We start from the raw sequence: 23,519 nt of genomic DNA, 5'->3' as shown, positions 1-23,519 counted from the left end.
TCATTATTTTATTAACAATACTATATAATAGTAAACTTATTACCTATAATAGTTTTAATTGAAACAATTATTGTAAATCCGTTTTTGCTTTCAATGTATTATTAGTAATTTTTTTCATAGCAAAGTTGAATTGTTTAATTTTCATGTAAACTATTTTAAAGTTTTAAAGTTTTAAAAGTTTTTACACTGATGAACCAATAGCGACCGCCATTCACGTATAAATTCAAGAAAATCTACTGCTACAATTAAGCGAGTTATTTCATGGAAATTTCATTTCAAAAGTAATTGTCATGTAACAATTATATTTACATACACTGATAACTCAAACACTTAATTTTAGTTAGATGTTCATCATAACAGTTATATTGAAGATTTTAAAATTCTTGAGTACATAACACAGTGTATAATGAAATAAAGTCAAATTTTTAAGCAGTCTAAGTAACATTCAACTACTATTTTAATTGTTTTGGTACCCATTTTTTTTCTTTAACGGCTGAATCGTTATAAACTCTATGGTACATTATTTTATATACAGTCAACTATAACAATATTATTTTAGTAAGCTTATAAATAATAATAGTTTTAAATAAAATAATTATAATTATAAATCCGTTTTAGTTTTCGCCTAGCCTATCATAGCCGTAAGTAAAATGTACGAGCAGGGTATAATAACAGGGTTCTTGCAATATTGCATATTTCATTTTTTTTTTTTGCTCAGTTATGATGGGTACGGCTTGACTTTTAGTCCAATTCGGTGAAAACAATACAAAATTTATAATATATAATACCGTGACGGCCACTCGACACTCGTCTGCGGGTAGCGAAAAAAAAAGGAAAGAATTATAACAAAAAAAAAAAACAAAAAAAGGTTCGTAAAAACAATTTTGTTATATTAATTATACCTATATAATATAACAGCGTGCATCTCTCGAAAAGCAGTCGAGTAGGACCCGCTGGCTCGTTTTCTGTGAATTTTTCATTGTGCTTAAGTGAAGTTATAGTATAGAAAATAGTACAATATTATTATTTATTAAACATAGCTATCCCGAAATTTATAACGTGTTCCAATACCTATTACAGGTTTACAGCGAAACGCCACAAAGTGCAGTGAGTACCTAATGCATAAAGTTTGACGGCAGTTGGTTTTTTGCACAAACATTGTACATATAGCCTGCAATGTCTAAAAAAGTTAAGATTTGCTGGTTTAAAAAAAAAAAAATTAAAATTAATAACTATATGTATGATTTTTTACCTGGGTTTAATTATTCAATTGTATTTTATTTACATCGATCGATTTCAAGTTTTTCGACAACTACCTATGGGAATAACCTCTGCTTACTAGCCTCAGGCATGGCCGTTATAGGTAGAAACAACAACAGTTTCGGATTCATGTTTAAAAAATAAATATGGAAATTGACTACCAGTGATTACTAGTAAAACGTAGGAAAAAAAATTGAGTGTGAATAGATTTTTGCAGCTAAACTCGGCTTTATGATGCTTCTATAATTATAAGCCTGCAGCGGATAATATGTAGTACTTCGAAGTTAAAACTGATATTATTATAATATAATAACTCCACGATTGCGTTGGTGCATTTTTACATGAAAAAATAATTTTCCCGTTTCACTTTAAATGGTAAATGAAAATTACGAATAATTTTTTTCTTATTGAATATTATTTAATATTTATATACGCTATACATGTATTGAGTTGAATAGTAATTTTTAAAAACCAGATAAGATTTTTTTTCAACCGAAACGAATAGGTTATAGGTATCTATATATATATATAATATGACCATCGTAGGTACTTATAATAATTGCATCTATAAATTTAGATTTCGTGGGTAGAAAAAATAATAGTAAATATTAAGAATAATAACTGTTTCTTTAGACTTGATAAAAAACAAGCATTTATGTCTCTTACACAAAACGTATTTTTGTCTCGGACATTAAGGTCGTTTAATTATTTGATTTCCATAATGTTAAACATAAGATAATGTAAACAATAAACATCCATAACATAGTGGAAAAAAATCATAACCGGTTTAATGCCTACAATGTATCATTTATGTTGTATAATATAGTAAGCACTATATTTACTTTTACTGACAAGTATTGGACAAAAGCAATAGGCGTATACTTCTTAATTGAAAGATTTCAAGTCCGTATTTTGAATATAAATTTGTTATGCAAGAGTAAAATATTCGAATCAAATAAATACTCTATTTCGGATATGGGATCGATCACTCTGATTAATGGAGCCATGATATTTAAAGTCTTTTGAAATTTGTTTTGTCGTGTTCGAAATTTGAACACAATGAAATATAAACCAATATTTTATTTATTATATACGATCGATAAACGATTACGACATACATTAGCCAACAAGTGTGTCGTTTTCTCGTTTTGTTTTTTCAAAGCCACGTAACTATGTTTAGGTATATATATACATAGTTTTCATCGAAAAATTGAACAGAAAAAGTCGTACGAAACGGCTGTTAGAATTACAAATTAACTTAACCGTCCTAAAATCCCAACTTAGGTTTACCGCAGAAGGAGTCGTTATGACTTGTTCGCGAGACTATCATAACGGATGAAATATTTTCGTTTTTTTTTTTGTCCACGACATACGCGTCATAAAAGATCGAACAGCAGCCAGTTGCAGTGGAAACTCTATACCTCACCTAACCTATACACCTAGCTATAATATTAAAATAAATAATTTTAAGTTGAAACGAAACGCGTGAAATCCGTCGACACCGATAAATCGCAGTGGTATAGTATATTATAGTAAATGTTATACGCTCGCGAGTGCAATATAAAACGCATCGTGCAACGAGATCCCAAAGAGCTCAGACGTTAATTTTTTTTTGGGATAAGCCGATTAACCAGCGGGAGAGAGTTACTGCAGTGGAGTGGTGTACGGCGAGAGTGACTACAGACAAAGAGAGACGGTGGAAATAAAGTGCACCGGCGAAGGTGCATATATATATATACGTTGACAAATTAAATGTCAGACGACATTTCTGCTCGAGGACGTCGCGTCGTCGGTGTAATTATAATATGCGTATATGCGCACAAGATATAATAATAATAATAATAATAATAATATGTATTATTACTATCGCTCCGCCGCCGCCGCCGCCACCAGTGTTTAATGACATCGTGTTGCACACACACACACGCACACGCACACATCGCTAATTAGTCCTCGACGACGAGTGCGTTCTGTAGTTGTAGGTACCTAGATAGTTATAACTATACAGTAAGCATACCACCACATACCAGTTATATATATATACTAAGGTTACTGCTGAATCTGAACGTATATACCTCAATTAGTGAAGGCTGAGGCGATGATGAGGGGGGGGGGAGAATGGAAAAAAGTGATGAGTTTATACAACTTATAAATTGTATATACTATTTAGTGAGCGTGTATCTGTAAAAGCGTAAAGGTTGAAATGTTTTAAATCATATTTAATGGGATTTCAAAAGTACGTTTGAATTAATAATAATTAGCCGCCGCTGCGGGACTCAAAAACCATGCATTGCAGGGAAATATTACTACTATATTATTATGCTTAAAAACAATTTTTATAGCATATACGTGTGTAATCGAAAGAGCACTTCTTTGATGTCTGTTCGTCTAATTTTCTGTGATAAATTGGTTTATATTTTATTTTTATTGGTATAGTAGAATATGACGAATATGTATATGTATTATATACTACATATTATTGTATATGCACAAATGGGAAATTATGTTTTATTAAATTTCCAAGAATTAATTTTTTTCCTTCTCTCTTATATTCACGGCATCCGGACGGTATACGATCGAATCACCGAGAAATGTTCACTAAAAATGGTTATTAGATCGTTGGAAAAAAAAAAAATGTCAGCAGGTATACTCACTGAAGAGTAATCAACTTTTATTTGGATATAAGAACCATCGCTTCGAAGGTATACCTTGTTTTTTATCGTCATGTGACTTTTTTCCTCCCATTCGTTTTATATTACTTCCTAATGCGTTATTATTTTTACGAACGATTTGCCTAACTGGCAACTGCCCTAACTGCCAATACCGAAATTATATATCCAAAAAAGCATCAAACAAATGGTTGAATTATCGTGCGTGTGTCGGTTTTTCAAGTGAACACGATATTGGTCAGCTGAATTTATTAACAAAAACTTAAAACAATTTGAATCATAATATAATATGTATAGTATTGTCATCTCAACTCTTAACGAAATTAGTTTATTATACGACCGTCAAACCGAATACGATTACCCGTACACGATTTTTGTAAAAAAATCAAATTAAAATAAAACATTGTAGATGAGCAAAACTGAAAAACAAGTGAATAAGATTTAAAAATTATAGTATGGACCTTATCCCAATAACACTGCCGCCGTGTGACGGAGATGGATGATAGTCGTCTCGGACGGCGGACAACAGCAGCGTATAACAGTTCGGGATTTGTGCGGATGAGAGATCGATAGGCCGCGTGATTTTAATCAGAATTTGCGTTTCGTTTAAGGAGAAATATATATAAACCTTTCTCCGCAGACACCACACCTCCCCAAGCCGTTAGACACGAACGGCGGCGGCGACCTAAGTGCCGTCAGCTATATATATATTATATGAGAGACCCTTTTCGCTGGCCGTAGTGCGTCTAAAATATCTAAATTATGGGCGCCGAATGTTTATGACAGGCTCGGAGGGCAATTTGTCGTCCTCTCAAAGCCCATATTATATCATTGCGCTCGCGTATATTATATTACTATTATTATTATTATTATTATTATATATTTTCTCGGGAGGCTGAATTATTTTGGTGGCACCAAACGAGCCATCGAAGTTCAAGTGGGCGTGCTCGTGTTCGTATATATATATATATACTTCTCCCGAGCGGCGGAAGTCGACGGTTAAATGGCATGATCTGGCTAAACTTCTTCCCCATTTCCGCATCATTGTCTCCGTAAACGCTCATATATATATATATATATATATATATAGCTCCAGCTAGCCATTGTCAGCCTTGGACTAATAATATATTTAGGTGTCTACTACCTATATATACACTGCACACATATTTTCCGATTTTTGCGGTGTATGTTTATTATAATGTGCGATAAAATCATTACGCGGGATAACTACCACGATCCGTGTGTATCCCTTATAGTCATCCCTAGAGAAGATCCTATATAATAATAATGTCATACTCGTATATATATACTTACTCTGAATATACAACGTATAGGTACAGAGTGTTTCGATGTAGTATTGCAGTGTAACTCTCGCCTTCCTTTAATAATTTCCAATAATTTCCGGTGGTCATGTGAATATATCTAATGAAAATTATTAAAATGGAAAGGTAATTAAAAAAAATCATCGATCTATTATTTATATATGCAGAGTGTAACAGAAAGACCTGACAAAAAATATGCTAATTAAACGTATGACAAAAATTTTTAATATTATATATGATAAGTTAATAATTTTAAGAAAAATACTCATGTCAGCAAATTATCAAAAATCTTATTTTTTTAAAAGTTGTTACGTTCCAATTTAATTTAACCAAAAAAATGTTGAATTTAAAAAAAAATCTAAAAAATAAACTACTTAGCTTAAATAAGTAAATCGTTTTGCCATAAAAATTGTTCTTATAATCAGATTCTCAAATAGGGTATTTTGAATTTATCTAAAAAAAAATGTTATTTACAGTATAAAAAATAAACATAAGAAAAAATATTATACATGTAGGGTCACTTAATGAAAAAAAATAAAATATAAGTTTGAACAAAAGTTATTCCAAAAGTCAGTTCTATCTATTAGGTACGCCTTGTATATACATATAATGGCCATAAATATATAATAGCTAGTATGCATTTATATGTCATTACAATTAAGAAACTCGAGAATCTGCATATTATTATTTTATCAAATATTAAACGAAAAATGTTATTGATGGCACAGATTACAAAGATATGTATAATATGGAAGTTGTAAAACGTTTTATTTCGCAGGAAAACTCGTCGAAAGCGAATTTTTCCAGCACTCACGTCGTTTCTTCTATATAAGATACCTACTTACTAACGCATTCTTAAATTATTATTCAAACGTTTTCCTACGTATGTTTTGTGTACCGTAAACAAATCTCAATCGATTATAATATATACCTACGTTATATTTGATGTGTTCCTCGCGAACGAATTTATAGCGTTTTTCTCTTTAACATTTTGTTAAAGACTGCTACCGTTTCTGATTAGCTTCCGCAAATATAAATACGCATTCATACCAACTGTATTTATGTTCCAACGATTCCTAAGTACCTTACTAATGCAAATAAAAGCAAACACACTATAAAAAGTCAACGATTGAACGAGAACGACGAATGTGCAGAAACGTGCGGAGATATGTTTCGTTTAACTGTTCCAGTATATAGGTGATGGAATCACTATTGAAATGTTATACAACTCAGATACCTACTGCACAGTACGTGCAACGGGGAAAAATCGGAAATAATTTTAACACACGCGATTTACAACAAAAACATATTTTATAGAGATCGTGCGAGATGAGTGGTTGTCCGCGGAGCAAGGTTATTCGAGTTATTAATTTATTATCATATAATATGGTCAATTTGTCTTACTGCAATTACACGTATAGTATAGACGAATAATTTAAATACAATCTACGCGCAAATACCTGTCGTCTATTATAATTTATGTTTTGCGATGGAATATTATTGTCCGCCGAAGGCATTTGTGAGCGGTCAAGAGCACCGATAATAATACAATTGCATACGATAAGTGACTAGTTAGCATGTGATTCGTATATGAACACAAGTCTATCCGCAGCTCCGGTGTTTATACAACAATAATGGTACAAAAATATAGGGATGAGGGTAAAAGTGCACTTAGTTCCCCACCCCAATCAAAGAGTTAGTACATATAGTAAACTTCTAAGTGTATAATATCGTTTTTAAAAAATATAATACGTGGGAGGGATGAACTTTAATCCCAACAAAACAATTTTAAGCGTTCTCGCCTATACGAAATGTGGTAATACACTAATGTAGTATAGAATGCTTGAACCTCGATCCAAGTTCTGCTTCGCGGACATCCGATGGATGGATGATAAAAAGAAAAAAGACTTGAATTATGTAAATCATAACAACAATAACATGTCTGTGAATTATCAATGTTTAGTATATTATTAAAGCAAAGACTTTCATGTATTTGCATATTTTTTCTGGTTAACTTTATCGTATGCTTGTTAAGTACAAAATACATTTCATAACATTTAAGATGAAATACACAAAGTTTTTAATGCATATTTTTGCATATTTGGACATTTTTTGATTATAAGAGTTTATTTTAAGCTTTTAGTGCATATTTTGATGGTTACTAATCAAATGAATTTAATAATATAAATCTAGTTAAAACTTATATAGAATAATAACAAAATTAATTTTTTTAAGGGCATACTTAACCGCATATTTCAAATTTTTTGATGCATAAATGCATATTTTTAAATGCATATTTGATGATTTTTTAGTGCATGAAAGTCCTTGCTTTATATATTATCTACATTTAGACCATGAACAGATCATCACATACGACGAATCGGGTCGAATTATTGCTTTGGTGATACAAAAATACGCACAACTACCCCGCACCAAAACAAAAAGTATACCTATCGTAATTCGTAGGTGCTATCTACGTATAACCTATAAAATAATTGGGTACGATTTTTATTGGGTGACATTATAAAATGGTGTCGCATATATGCGCTTGAGCAACGGCATCGTCTTTGATCATCGATCTGCGCATAATATTGTTATTACACGATTGTAAAATATATCATAATATAGCCGGCGGTATGTTTGTCGTGTAACAGTTCGCTCGCTGCACGTTCTTGTTATGTGGCGATCATAATATTATTATTATTATTATTATTACTACGTTATTATCATGTGATATTGGTTTTTTTGCACTCGCAGATGATCGTGCGTGTGTGTCCAATCAATCGTATCGAAGTTTGTGCACGCAAAGCGGTACAATAAAATAATATATAATTCATAATCGGTGGCCCGTCCTCGTCAAAGTGGAAACACTATAATACTACCTATGATGTGACGTTTTACTGCACACACACACACACACATACTCTAACCTTCCCCTATACACAAATCCCTTCCCCACACCACAGAGCATACGTCGTAGACACAGCTCGTATGATGACATATCTGACTGCAGCGCGGTTATATCGTTCAAGTGATATATATAAAATTATATTGAAAACGATAAATACGTATATAACCTTTGTATATTTATTTTTATTGTCGTCTTCGAAAGCGGGATTTTAAGTTTATGACGTATTGTATATTATTATCTGTCTAGCCATTTTCCAACATTACATTATTATCTATACAAGACGAGCCACTGCGTTTCAGCATAATATGCAATAAAATATTATTTATATTGTGCGGAAATAACGGGGAACCAAAAAATAACCATTGAAAGACATTGCGGTGATTTTACTTTGCCGGTAGGAAACGCGACGAGCTTAAACAGTTATAGATATAACTGCACTTCCGAGTGTTACACTGCACAACCATCTCTATAGGACTTCAACTTAATTCTTACAAAATAATATGCATATATATATATATATATATATATATATATATATATATATATGTCAGACGGATCAAGAGGTCTTGACATTAATTATCATAAAAGTGAGAGAAATTATAGAAGTGCTGTTTCGAGGACTGCTGCTGAACATCTGATACTCAGATTCTGAGTGATCATTCAACACATTGATTAGATTATAGCATCTTGCTCGTAACAAGCTAGCACGAGTATCATACTTAATGTTCCGCAGTTTTCAATAAGTTTAAGATAATATACTCAACATTTTCACTAATCGATTCTGTATTATTAATACCTAAATTCCCACTTTGTTTTAAATGTATTATTTTTCTACGTAATATTAACGATAAAATCTGTTATAAAAATTGTTCACAAATTTGATGAAATATGTAATCACTAGAATAAAGTTATCGTTAACACGGTACTTGTTTCCCAATGGCCTATGCCACTGCGGGTATTTTTATGAATAATAATTTTAAAAAAAATTATCGACAACTCGTGCGGTATATACTCGCATATTTATACATTGTAAAACAACGGTGTTTCTATGAATTCTTACGTGTTAGGTACCTCTATATATAACCATTGGGAATTATTAAAAAAAAAAATCACACTCGTTTAATTGTTTAAAATATTTTCGATCAGACGACGGATATACATTACAACCAGTCGGCTGCAAAAAGACATACAATATTTAATATGTTAATACGTATAGTTTACCGTAGCGTGAAATTCTTTGAAGGACTTTGCAATAGACGTTCCACCCTCACGAACACGTTTACTGTTTACGTATATATTATTATAATATGCATAGCTAAAGTATCGTAATAACGATAACACATTTCGTCTGCTGTTGTACGCGCATTATACGCATAATACATTTTGGGTGAATTATGTAACATAATATACTTATAATGTATATAATTGCCGAAACTCGTCTCCTCGTACAGCGCGATATCATCATCATCGACACCGCCGCGCCATCAGCTTGCACATTTCTTCAAAATAAAAACCACGCTAGTAAATCGTATAATATTATAACAAATTACTTTTGCATTACGCATATACTCGTAGTTTATATTATACGTATATTATGGCATGTACATCAGCTCTTTAGCGTTTTTCACGTGATGTACTGTAGTGGAGAACACGCCACACACTCGCGTTCCGTGCCATACCTATATATATATATATATATATATATTATATACACGCGTTCGGCTCCCTCGATATCATATATATATTATGACCGTCGCCGAAAACTTTCAACCCTCAAAAATCGTATTCTCCGCGAGGCGGTCGTGAAAAAACGCAATAAAATAATATACGTGTTTCGCCGTGCGCACTGCACGATTTATACGAGTCCGCGAATAACGACGTCAAGACTATACCCCCTCGCTATATACTTCCCTCTCGCCCTCTATACCTCATCACACACCCACCATTCCCATATCACCGGTACACGGTCGATGGAAAACGGAAGTACAACCTATCCGCGACGAATGCGTATGTATGCGCGGTTTATGTAATATATATAACGATCCGCCCAATTAATCCCGGGGACGAAACCGCCGTTGTGGGCACAGCGATAAACTCGCTATACCGATGGGTAGGCATATATTGCATCATGTACCAGCTATACCTATGTATGTGTAGTGTGTAACTAAGCGCGTGAACGAGTACGCTGACCCGTAGACGACCGAAAAGCACACACTCACTATAAACACACAATATTATTATTATATAGAGCACATGACTATATACGTCGTGCTCGACCACGGATAGAATGCGTTTACATAAAACCGCTTTGGGTAATTTATTACAGTTTGCGAATCTTAGTGTGAAAGAGGGATGGGGTGGGGTTAAGAGACGCTTATTGTAAAACATATTATAATAATGTACGTATACAAAAGACGTCCATCGGTCCGGCAGCCGAAATTCGAATTTTTCTACTGCCGAATTATACATATTAATATACACAATCACGCTTTAGAAAATTATCGTAATAATTAAAGATGCATTTTTGTAATCTAAATTTATGACCTGCACCATAACAGTTACAGCACCACCATGAATATTTGTTCGAAAAGAATAATATTATAGACTTGGTTTCGTAAAACTTTGTTGGGTTATTATACCTACATATATTGCTTACCGGAGCCATATGCTAATAATAATACCTACATATATTGGAAGTTTTTTCGTCCAGAGCGCCGAGCAGATATTAATGACTGCTAAAAAAATTCAATAAGTACAGGGCCGTAGACACGGGGGGGGGGGGGGTCAAACCCTTCCCATTCACATTGTATATTGTGGAAAATATAGGTACCAATGTCTAACTAGGTACTTTATTTTGAAGTACTGAGGTTTTTTTTTTTTACTATTAGATAATATTATAAAATATACAGTCATTCCAAATATCATAACAAAATAGCTGACAAGACATGTCATATAATAAAGCAAATTTTGCTTAGTATTTGCTACAACTGGTGGTATAGGCAAACAAAAATTAGGAGCGCTGACGCTTAAACCTTTTACGAATTGGAAAAAAGCTAAAGAATTTTTTTTGAAATAATAATTGAATTAATTATGTTTTTAAAAATTATAATTTTGAAATTTAACAGACATTCAATGAACATTCAAATTTTGATTACCACAAATTGTCTGTGATTAAAGCTGATTTATATTATAATTATTTATTAGACTCTTTGTTGAACAGGATCGTCTTAATAGATTAGTGCTCCTGAGTTATTACAGGAATATTGAAGTCACACCAGAGAAAAATAGATCTTCTGTTATAATTAAATTATACTATAGCCATTTTCAGTAGTAGTAGTAGTAAATATATCGTGTTAACATATAATGTTTTAAATATTACTTCAATATAATTATGACCCCCCCCCCCACCATAAAAAAATCCTGTCTACGGCACTGGATAAGTAGACAAAGTACACTGCAATATATAGTCACGTGAAAATGGATAAATTTAAACAACTGTTAGCACATGTGAAAATGATAATAATAAATTGATATACCGCGTCGAAAAGTTGTTGTTTATTATTATATATACATCGTTCTTGTTTTCGTCGTCGTCGTTGTCGTCGTTAAAGAATAATATTTACGCGTTGCGTACTCGCACGTAAAATATATACAGAGGAAGGGGAACGGAGTAATTCGTGGCCAAATCCGACTGTATATATATACGTAGTATATACCTAATACAAGCTGTACAGTGTGCAGTATAGATCGTATACATATATTAGTCACTGGGGAGGGGCATTGCTTGTTGTGGCCTCACGGGTCCCTTTGCGGGTCTTTTCTATTTTCGAACGCGTAAAATATATATATATATATTGAGCCGGTATTTTAAACATATATCTATACATCATTATACACTTCACGCGGATGCAGAGGGACTACGTCTACAACAGACCCGCGGCGACATTATTATTATATTATTTTTATTATATATACATAATATACGCTCGCATCACGCGCACCTTTCTAACGACGTGAGATTTAACGCTGACGGGGGCGCTGGTCTTTATATTATATGTGTATAATATATATTGCAAACGCGTGTGGGCTGCGTTTTATACCTCTCTCGATATAATTCACCTACCCCTAAATAATATATAAATACGTATATGCATTATGGCATGCCGGGTATATATATATATATATATATATATGTGTATATAAAGCTAACGTACGACGATCGCCTGCCACCACACCACCCGACCATCGTCCCTATATATACCGGAACTCGAACAATTCCGATTTTCCGGTGGATAAGCGTCGTCGGCGCTGCAGCAGGAGTGGTCCGACACCGGCGAGTTTGTTTTCTCCCCATTCGTGCGGTGAATAAATGACCCGTGCTCACTACGTTGCTGCAGAGAAAGGACCTTTTCTGCACACCCGCGCAAGTGGTACCTACCTATATGGCTATATATATATAAGTATTTATTCGGTATTCCCACACAACAATATATATATATAAGCGGTGCAAAAGCCAGGAAAAAGTCGCCGGCATAATTAATATTCAAGACTGGGTGTTATATTATATATATATATATGTCTGCGTGTGTGAGGATGGGTGGGTGGGCAGGCAGGTTATGGGACGATGATGATGATGGTAGTCGCGGGGGAGTACTTCTAAAATATTTCGCGTTCCGTCGAGCTTCGCGTGACCAAGATCCTCTCTCGCTCGCTCACACACACACACACACACACACAAACGACGATAGAGGAGCGGTTTAAAGGATTTTCCGCAAAACTGCAGCACTATCCTTAGGTTAGGTTAGCCTAACCCGGCGAGTGTCTACCTATACATTATATTATATAAATAAAGTGAAACAGTGATGGTGGCGGTATACGGCTTATGTACATGATCTCTCTTTTAGATACACATATATCTGTGTTTTTTTTTCGCTTGTTTTTCACGCCTTTCCGACACCGCGGTCCCCACTAGTCCACGGGATTAAGGTCTCCCGATAATTATAACGTCCGCATGCTGTAAAAGGGCGCGAAAAGCTGTAAAAGCAACTAGCCGTCGGTTTTATAGTGTATATACGGCAGAAAAACCGATTTATTATAGCTGTCCTATGCAGGCGACTCGATTGGCCGCAGCCGCCCGTTGATATTCGCGGCAGCCAGAAAAACCGTGTCTCTTATCCCCCCCCCCCCAATTGTTAGTGAGAGGCGCCAGAAAAATTCTCCTCTGTTGCCGCACACACACACACACACAAATACAATAAACCACGTATACACAAATGCATTGCTCTGCGAGCGTTTTCAAATCCTGCTTTCTCGGCTCTTTCCTAAATCCTGATAAAGTGACAACGACGGTTAATGTTATACGTACCTATATAATACGCAGATCCCAGAGGAAAATCTTGGCGTTACCTATATCTGGATAAGTATTTATAATACGGCAAAAAATGGTACCTACCGCTTAATTTTCTAAATGTAAAAAGTCGTGAAGACTAATGGTAAAAAAAACAAAACAAGCACAATAATGGCACGCCATTGAATAATAATAATAAAAAAAAAAAATGGTAAACAATATTCTGCGTGGCAAATGAAATAAAATTCATAAACTTAAAATTAGTATCAAAATATATATATGCATTGTCATTCCGACGACACTGCATGTTCACCCAAAAACATAAATATAATTAATAGGCGGTGATATATAGTTACGTATTATACACATTACAATATGCGAATAGTGCAGCGTCAATATAATTTTATTGTTTCAGATGCGACATTGGAGTTAAAATAAAATATAAAATATTATACTTCGTTGTGAAAACGCGCGTACGTATATAGACCAGTAATTATCGGCTTGTAAAAAATAATTTTAATATTATCAAATAATATTAAATCGCTATTTCCGTCTCGCGGGATTCTGTCGCTGTAAAAAATTATCACCTGAAATTACTGACTAGACGAGGACATAACGGGCAAAGAAACCATCGAACGGCTACAATAATAATGATAATTACAATACACCAACACTGTAATACATTATACATTCACGAATGGTATTATGTTAGTAGCTATGGGCAAATATAAGTTATATATAAGTTATACAAATCGTAGAGGATACCGTATTATAACGGTCAAAGCGATTGTCAGTTTGAAGTGCACCGACTTTCGCTCTTACTATCACTCGAAAACTTACAATAATACCTACTAAGTCGAGTTACCGCGGTATATAAGGGGCGATCGCTTGAGAATTATCTTATCGCCATATCATGTTCATATGTATGTATTTATAAATAATATTTTCCGGTAATAAATTTTTTCAATTCTGTGGGACAAGGCATACCAATACTTAATGGGAACCAATGTAAAAAACAAAAAAATAAGTCAATATTTTAAATAGTAAAGTTAATAATTATACTCCAATTAATGATAATAGATAAATATTACTTCTTTTAGCTAAATGTTTAAATTGCGTAATTTTAGGCCAACGAAGCAAATGAGCTGAGGCAGCACTTTGTAAAATAATATTTAAGAACGTAAGCACCACAGTAGAGGGACAGTGCGGGTTTCGAGTGAGAGACGAGATATGTTTGTAAACGATTCAGAGAGACCCGTATTTTTTTTTTTTTTTTTTTTATTTAAATAAGGCTTCAACTCCCGAGGTTATTAGCCTGCAGTAAATACAAAATAGTAGTTATAGAGTATGATCTTAAAGCTATGGGGACACATTATGTTTGACAATAGAGGGATTTTGTAGAGTATATGTACATTCAATTATTTTTCTAAATTAATTTTTCTAAGCCTATGTTTTTGGAGTTATCTTCGCCAAGTGCTTGTTGCATAGTTAATGGGTTCCCGAGGATTTGTCTGGAGTTGGTGAACTTTGGGCATTCTAGCGTGATGTGTTTAATTGTCAGCGCTTTGTCACAGAGTTCGCAGGTCGGGCTGTCTTCTTTTGTTATGAGGTGTAGGTGTATTAGGCGAGAGTGTCCAATCCGGGTTCTTGTGGTAACTACTTCTTCGTGCCTGGATGAGGATGGGGGAGTTTTCCATGCGTCGACTGACGGTTTAATTTCTTTTAATTTATTTGTGTTTGGAGTCTTCTCCCACGAGCCTTGCCAGTGACTTTTAGTTAGATTATTTATGTTTGAGAGTGCGTCTTGAAATGTTATTTTATTTATTAGTACCGAGCTGGGTGATGTTATTGCTTCGTTGGCTGCCTTATCAGCTAGTTCGTTGCCACTTATGCCAGTGTGGGAGGGGACCCATAGAAATTCGATTTTTTTTTTTGTGTTTGATAACTTTTCTTGGATGGATTGAATTATTTCGTTTTTGGGGTAAGGATTTTCGAGGGCTAGGAGTGCACTAAGAGAGTCACTAATTATAAGTATTTCTTCAGACGCTAATGTCGTCGCGTGTGAGATTGCATTTTGGATGGCTTGACTTTCAGCGGAAAAAATGCTGGTTTCGTGAGGAGATTTGAACATTGAAGTTTTGTTATTTTCTATGAATGCGAAACCGGTTCCATTTGGGGATTTTGAGGCGTCCGTAAAGATTTTTATGTGGTGAGGGTATTTTCCTTCTATTATTTCTGAAAAGTTATTTATTATAGTTGAGTTTGAGGAGATTTTTTTGTCAAATTCGAGTAGTTGGGTATTGGGCTTAATATTCCACATCCACGGAGGGGAAGACGGGAAGGTAATTCTGTTAAACATAATTGGTTTGAACTTCATTATATCTGCTATGTTCTTATACGTGTCATCGATAGTGAGAGGTATGTTTGGATTGTTATGTATATTCACAGGTCTTCTGGTTGGAACTTGAGTTTTGTTATTTGAGAATTTAGTTACAAATTTTAGTGTTTCTTTAATCCTTCTAAATTCAAGTGGGAGTTCTCCAGCGTTGCACATAATACTTGCAGTTGGGCTTGTGCGGAAGGCACCTGTGGCTAGTCTAATGCCTTGATTGTGTACAGGATTTAGTGTATTGAGAATTTTGCTTCTGGCCGTATTATAAATGACTGCACCGTATTCCATTTTTGCTAGTATAATTGCTTTATATATAGTAATGAGGCAATTTTTTTCAGAGCCCCAGGAGTGGTGAGATAAGGTTTTCATAATTTTCATGTTGTTGTTTGCATTTATTTTGAGGTTTTTTAGGTGTGGGTTCCAATTTAATTTGTGGTCGAAAGTCATACCTAGTATTTTTATTTTATCTGTATATGATATAATGGTGTTATTTAAATTTATGTGGAATAAGTTTTCATTACGTTTTTTGTGGAAGATGATACATTGTGTTTTGGATGGTGAGAAATTGAAGCCTGTTGTGGTTGACCACTTGAAGAGTTCATCGAGAGCTTGCTGGATGAGTTCGACTGTTGTTTTTATGTTCACGCCACTACAGAGAATGTTACAATCATCCGCAAAGATGGTATACTTTATAGGGGGAAGGATATTGTCAAATATATTATTTATTGCGATTAAGAACAGGGTGACACTGATGACTGAGCCCTGGGGGACACCATTTTCAGTGGTATGAGTACCCGTATTTTTGTGTGTTTGTTTTATGTATAATAATGTTATTCAAAATAGTATTAATTGGTCATCGATTATTTTGTGTACCATCGAGAGATTAGGTATACTACACTTCTATGAATGACTGAGTGAGTCGAGTACATAATGAATCTGATTTGATTAATTTGGAATTTATTTTATAGGTACCTATATAGTTTTTTTTTTTTTGAAACAATTACAAATAATTAATATAGTATAACATATATCCTAGACCGTCAAACCGTCTCCGCTCAGAATCGTTTTTCGTATAATACAATGATATTATATCATTGAATTCAAATTTAATACCATCCATTACAGTAACCCACTTGTAAACTATATCCTGCACAGCAGAGTAACATCCACTTACCTTACATTTTGAATATCTTACGGAAAAGTGTTACGGTATAAACAGTTTTGTAAAAACAAAAACAAAGTTCTAATATTATATAGGGACAAGTCGAAATATGCATCAATGATATGTTTAAAAATTAAAAATTAAAATTCTATTTAGAACCAGAGCTTGCGTTTATTTGAGTTTTCACAAGCAATAAAGGACAATGATTGTTTTAATGCTATTTATATTTTTGTACATAAGTCGATGGCTGTACGATGACAATAGTTGTTGTGATTATTCGTAGAATAATTTTAAATTTTACGCGTGGTACAAATAATTATCAGTCGACAACGACAACTACAGTGGAACGCATGCCAGCAGGAGACTTTATTCGCGCTTAGTTGCACATCATATACATAATATATACTCTATAAATACTCACACAATTAGGGTCGTTAAAAGACCTAGCGCGCATTTAACTCAAGAGGGGAAGACGTCCAAAGGGTGGCCACCGACGTTAGGTTACCTTCGGATAAATAATATAATATTGTCTGCATCTCGAAAAATAAACAAAATTGACTTAGAAATCCATTTTAATATTGTACAGAACATGACGTGTCACCGAATACCAAAACATATAAGGACGTATCTATACTTGTAGATAATACGTTGTAAAATAACAAAAATGGATTTTCACTTTTCATAACAATAGTAAACCTATGCTTTATTTTAAAATTACGACTATTTTAGAAATATTATAACTACAGCGTCGATCGTCCACGTTAAAATAATTATTATTATTCTACGTTGCCTATATTATTAAATAATATACTAACACATTTCAGACTTTCAGTGATGGCGGATGTCAGAAATAAAACGAATATAACGCCCAACACTGATTGAATACTGAATACTGAATAGTATATAGTATTATCTATATACTGTAAGCTATACATACTCCGTTAGAGTTGTATAATTATATGTATCTAAGATATCTTCATCGTAGTAAAAGTGGCTTAAAATAAGTGGGGATGTTCACGCGTCACGATTATATTCAACTATATCAAAAACTTTGATTTGATCTTAACGAAAAGCCTATAATTATCCAATCAATTTTTATCAGCCGATTTTCAACACACATAGGAACATATCAACACACCACCATCAAAATAAAATATGGGAAGTATCAAAGCATTAGAAAAAAAAACTGCTTGGAGTACTTACATTTAACTTTTTATTTTACGTCATACATTTTAGATTTGAACACGATTCAACATAAAATATGTACAATCGATTAAATAGGGGTTGATGCGGAATACTGGTATTTATTGAGGAGATTATGTGCTACAGGGGAATTAATATCATGGAGGAAAAAAGGGGAGGTTTATCATGCCACGGTATTTCTCCAACTACTGAACTGTACTTATTATAGAATAAAATATATATATTTATGCATACTTTACGGTGTATCTAACCCGATTAAATACATACAACTAGATAGTTCTATGAGTAGTAAGTACAGTAGGGTCTCTATAATCCGAACACTGCAGGCTAATTCGAAAGACGCGGTAATCCGAACGGGCTTGAGACAGGGGCGTCATTTCAACTTTTTTATTGTTGGTGCCAAAATTTTTGCAGGCCATTTAAATCATTACCAGGCCACATGTAGTTTTTTTTTTGTAGATAACGGGGGGGGGGGTTAAATGGTGACCAACACTTTATTTAATATGTCACCTATATTATATAGTATGAAAACATCACAATATTATTACTATTTTTGAAAAACTATGTGTAGGTACTTTACATAAGTTTATATATTATATTGTGGATGCCAGTTGTATTTGGTAAGTAAATTTATGGGTATAAAGCACCTTAATAGTACTTAATCGAACCTAACCTATATATTTGTTCTCCCTGGACACTCAAAATAAATAATACAGCTAAACCTGAAATTTGTTTTATGGGTTACCTTGTTCAAAATGGCACAACAAAATAAATAAATAAATAAAATATATATAATATATCAATATATAACAATTAGGTATATCGGCGCTTATATTTATTGCTGGCAGGCCAAAGAAGGAGTTTGTAAAAAATGTTGGGGCAAAATCAAAACAACGATGCTTATGATAATAATAATAATAATGCAAATAAAAAAAAAAAAACTCACTTGGTAAAGTCTTTTTGCAGAGTCGACAGCTTGACACGGCATCTGTCTGCTTCGGAACTGGAACCCTTGAGTCTCGCCTCCGTGTCCAAACGCAGTCTTCTCTCTCTGTCCACATCCCTCTGCAGCCACTCACGCTGTAAACGAACGAAACGAAAAACATTAACTATCGTCGGAAAATGGTGCACAATACCGATTTTATATAAATAATAAACAATAAATTAAATTATACAGCTGTTCAATCACAATAGTGTGTACCGTACTACCGTCACCGCGGTTGTTCGTTTTTCGTACGAATGTTAATGTCTCATCTTTTCCAAAGTTATCTTTTCATCAATTAATTCTGATTTCATAACATTAAATTGATTTCAGTGTTTGAATAGGGCTGGGATTTTAATGCCCTAAAAACCCCCGAAAAATGTCCTAAAAAAAATGCTTTTATGACCTAAAAACTCTAAATAATGCCCTAAAAAAACCCGAAAATGCCCTTAAAAAATTGCTTTTATGAACTAAAATTTTTTTTTATTTTTAATAATTTTAGTATAAAATTTAGTAGAGGTTACTCGATAATACTCCGATAATGGCGACAAACCGATAATATAATACGAATTACGAGTACCTACTTATAATCTGTTATATTTATTTAAAAACCATGTTGGTGTAAAAATCTAAAAATAAAATTTCAAATTCATGCACTTGGTTTCCAAAAACTCAAAAAATGCTCCAAAAACTCTAAAATGCCCTAAAAAATTCAGAAAATGACCTAAAAACTAAAAAATGCCAAAAAATGCAAAATAAACTTTCTTATTCTTATTCAAATGTACATAAAACAAATTTGTGACAAGATGAGCATTGCACAGTAAGCTTTGAAAAACAATGCTAAGTGCATCGAAATCCCAGCCCTAGTTATGAACATACATATTATGTAATATATATAGCCATATCAGAAAATATTATGTATTTCAGTGTTTGTACGTTTATGAATTATGACAAATCACACGAATTTTCAATTTATAAACATTTATACCTAAATTATATATAATTTATAAATATTATTATGTTGTAAACATGATGTATATTATATATATTTACGACGTGATGATCGCTTAGACCACCGTGAAGTATTCATCAAGTCAGCTATAACACAGAATTCAACGCAGTGTCAAGATTACAATTTTGAGGCTCAGGTGCAAATGCGTTTTAGAATCTCCGCGTAGATAAATAATTATAATAGCCTTTCAAATATTATATGGCTGACAAAGAGTTTTATATCCTTTTTATTATGATTATTATTATTACATAGCATACTTTAATTCAAGTTGTCGACATTGATGAGTTACTATCATATTTTGTAATTTCGTGTATAACTCACTGCACTTTAAATCATGGTTTACACTTCATCGTGTCCAGTGGTATATTCAATAGTTCAATACGCGTTACCTATATTTACGAGTTGCATAATATTCAATACTCTAATGGTAGAAACCCAATTATTTTAACCCAATATTTCAGACCACTGCAGTGGTTGTAGTACACTGACGATATGTGGCTGATGGTGGATATCTGAAATTGATATCGAAAGATGCACCGAAAGTTTGTAATAAAAAAAAAAAAAACGGCGTGAAACACCGCGGAAACCGGAACACGAGCGCTAAATAGTACGACGAACGATATTTTTTGAAGAAGAAGACACAGCATCGTTTTATGTCAAACTTAAACTAACCTACTGTCGATCGCCCTAGATTATTATAATTATTTTTTTTTTATAGTACATCATAAATTATAATACAATATAATATGACGGTCGCTCACGGAAAATATAGATCGAAGCGTCGCTCGAATTGTTGTTGGGCGTTGCCGCACTATACCTAATAATAGCGAAACTCTGCAAACGACTACGTCTGTCACGAACGACGTATCAAACGACAAAAATCGTATTAATATGCTCTCTTGGATGATGACGATGCAAACATGAGATTTTTGATCAAGAGTCGAATGGAACGTCGAAGGACGGAGGATTTAAAGGCCGACAGGGACCGTGATGGTTTTCCTCAGACCTGACATCGTGGTTTTATGGCTCGTCGTGTCCTGCAGAAGTGAAGTCTCGACAAGTTCGAAAGTGTTCAATAATTAATTACGTTTGAAATAAGAAATACGTAGAATGTTTTAAATCTTATAATAGCGATTGAATTTCACACGTATGATATGAGGTAGCATATTATAGCGATACTGTACCGACTGTGATGCAAAATTGTTGCCATAATCCATTTTCGGTCGGTCAGACGACAGGTTAGGAAAGCTCACTCTTTGAGCCTACTAAATTTCCTGGTTTTAAACACATTTTAATACAACATAATAAACCATATAGTTCCATATTATATCATAATTGAAAATAATTATTTGGTAAACTTTATATTTTGGTATAAAATGTTAAAGCAAAAAATCATAACTATGTAATGGTAACTAACGGACGGCTAGACAGTCACAACGGGGACATAATAGGTATTCTAAAAATATTTTGTTTCTAAATCTTAAACGAATTAATACAAAACAATATTTAAAAAAGCAGTAGGTACTTTATTCAGTTCAGCACGTAATTTTTTGTAACCCAAAAGCTGTAAATACTGGACTTAGACTTTTAGAAAAGAATAAACCTCATCATTAATAATTGTCAAACCTATTCGATTAATCAGTATTTTAATTCGATGACATGTTTGTGTTAGTCGTAATATAGTTGATAAACTATTTAACAAAAAAAAAAAAAAAAAACAATTTACAATTTTTCGGTAACAATAATAGTTTCCCACCGAGAACGGAATTTGTTTTCTATAAATCTGAAAAAAAAATGTATTACTTTATTATACTTACGTACACTGTACTTAGCCCCTTAGATATATATGTGCATGCAAACGCGTCGTGTCACATACGCGTTATGTTGTTATATTATTTTATTATCTTTTTCGTCTTATATTAATATTTATTGTAATAATATATGTTTTCGTTAGACCAATGAACGCGTGTGTGTGTTGTCTACAAATGAATATTTATGTGGTCGCGTTTCGTGTCCTTCCCGCTATAGTATTTTTTCGGTACACACGCACGCAAAACATAATATATTATATAACTGCAATATATATATATTATTATATAATATGTAAATGTTTGTTTTTTAATATTTTATCTTATATATTATAATAAAAAGGCGAAAACGTCAAAAACAAATATATTATAATATTATCACGACCGCGTACACTCGACTGCGCAGTCCGCGGAAATCCGCGATCGCCGATCTCCACCGGAAGCAACTGATCGCCGATCATCGTTTTCCGCTGGCCGCTGCTATAGGTAGGTATATTATAATATCATAATGATTCAAAGGTACAATAACATATAATATAATTCAATAACAATAATATGTTATTATTTATTATACTTACGCGACGATCGCGTGTTCGCATGTGTACAAAATCCCACAGACGAAATAAGTGTATCAACAATAATTTATTGTTATTGTTGTTGAACACTCTACTACGGCAGTGAGATGACAGAGATGCACCACACGTGTCTTATGCGTCCGGCGACACGATGCATAATGAGTCATGCGTGCGTGTACCTAACTTACAAATAATTTCAGACGACCGAGATAAAATATTATATCTAATAATAATGCAAACTTATTATTTTGTATTTTGTAAAGTTAAATATGTGGATAATAATAAACAAGGTGTAACAATAAAATACCTGACAAACAAAGTAACTTCTGTTCTAATAAACTATATTAAACCTCTTTTCTTTATTATTTGATTTGTAGACGCTTGCACTACAACTGGGTATAGTATAACATTTTTTATTTTTGTTTTTAATACCAAAGATTTAAAATTTATAATTTTAGGAATTCAAATTATCTATTTATAAATTTAGGCATATTTTTAAGGTAAAAAAAAACCGTTAATTTGAGTCAAGTAGTATTTTCATTATTATTATTATTAGTCAAGTTTATTTATTTCAATTTTTTAAAGTATTTTTAATTATTTTTTTGATGAAAACTTATTTAAAAACAAAATAAATTTTTACGAAATATTCTTTTTGGGAAATTACTGACATAAGTATAGGCACGTATTTCTTAAATTATTTATCGTCCATACAATTTCTATAATGCGTGTGTAACGTTTAACAAGTATATCAATGTTTTATTTGTATTTATCAGATCTGTATGTTACACACACTGTATATAGACATAATATATTGTATAATACATAATATATACACTCGTTCACAGCTATACATATTATCAGGTAGGCAGGTACTTA

General features: G+C 33.1%; 1 protein-coding gene across 4 annotated transcripts in view; it reads right to left on the bottom strand.

The window, feature by feature from the left end:
- Positions 1 to 23,519, bottom strand: part of LOC107164470 (uncharacterized) — a 273,824-nt gene that overhangs the window by 80,269 nt on the left and 170,036 nt on the right. For all 4 annotated transcript variants that reach the window (XM_015512307.2, XM_015512310.2, XM_015512308.2 and 1 more), the window contains one exon: positions 19,213 to 19,346. In XM_015512307.2, the coding sequence (XP_015367793.2) occupies positions 19,213 to 19,346 (134 nt within the window). The remainder of the gene's footprint in view (positions 1 to 19,212; positions 19,347 to 23,519) is intronic.

This window comes from Diuraphis noxia, unplaced genomic scaffold (genome assembly GCF_037042655.1).
Source record: "Diuraphis noxia isolate RWA-SAM2 unplaced genomic scaffold, SU_Dnox_SAM2 contig0004, whole genome shotgun sequence".
Lineage (NCBI taxonomy): Eukaryota > Metazoa > Arthropoda > Insecta > Hemiptera > Aphididae > Diuraphis > Diuraphis noxia.
This window is presented reverse-complemented; position numbering and strand designations above follow the sequence as displayed.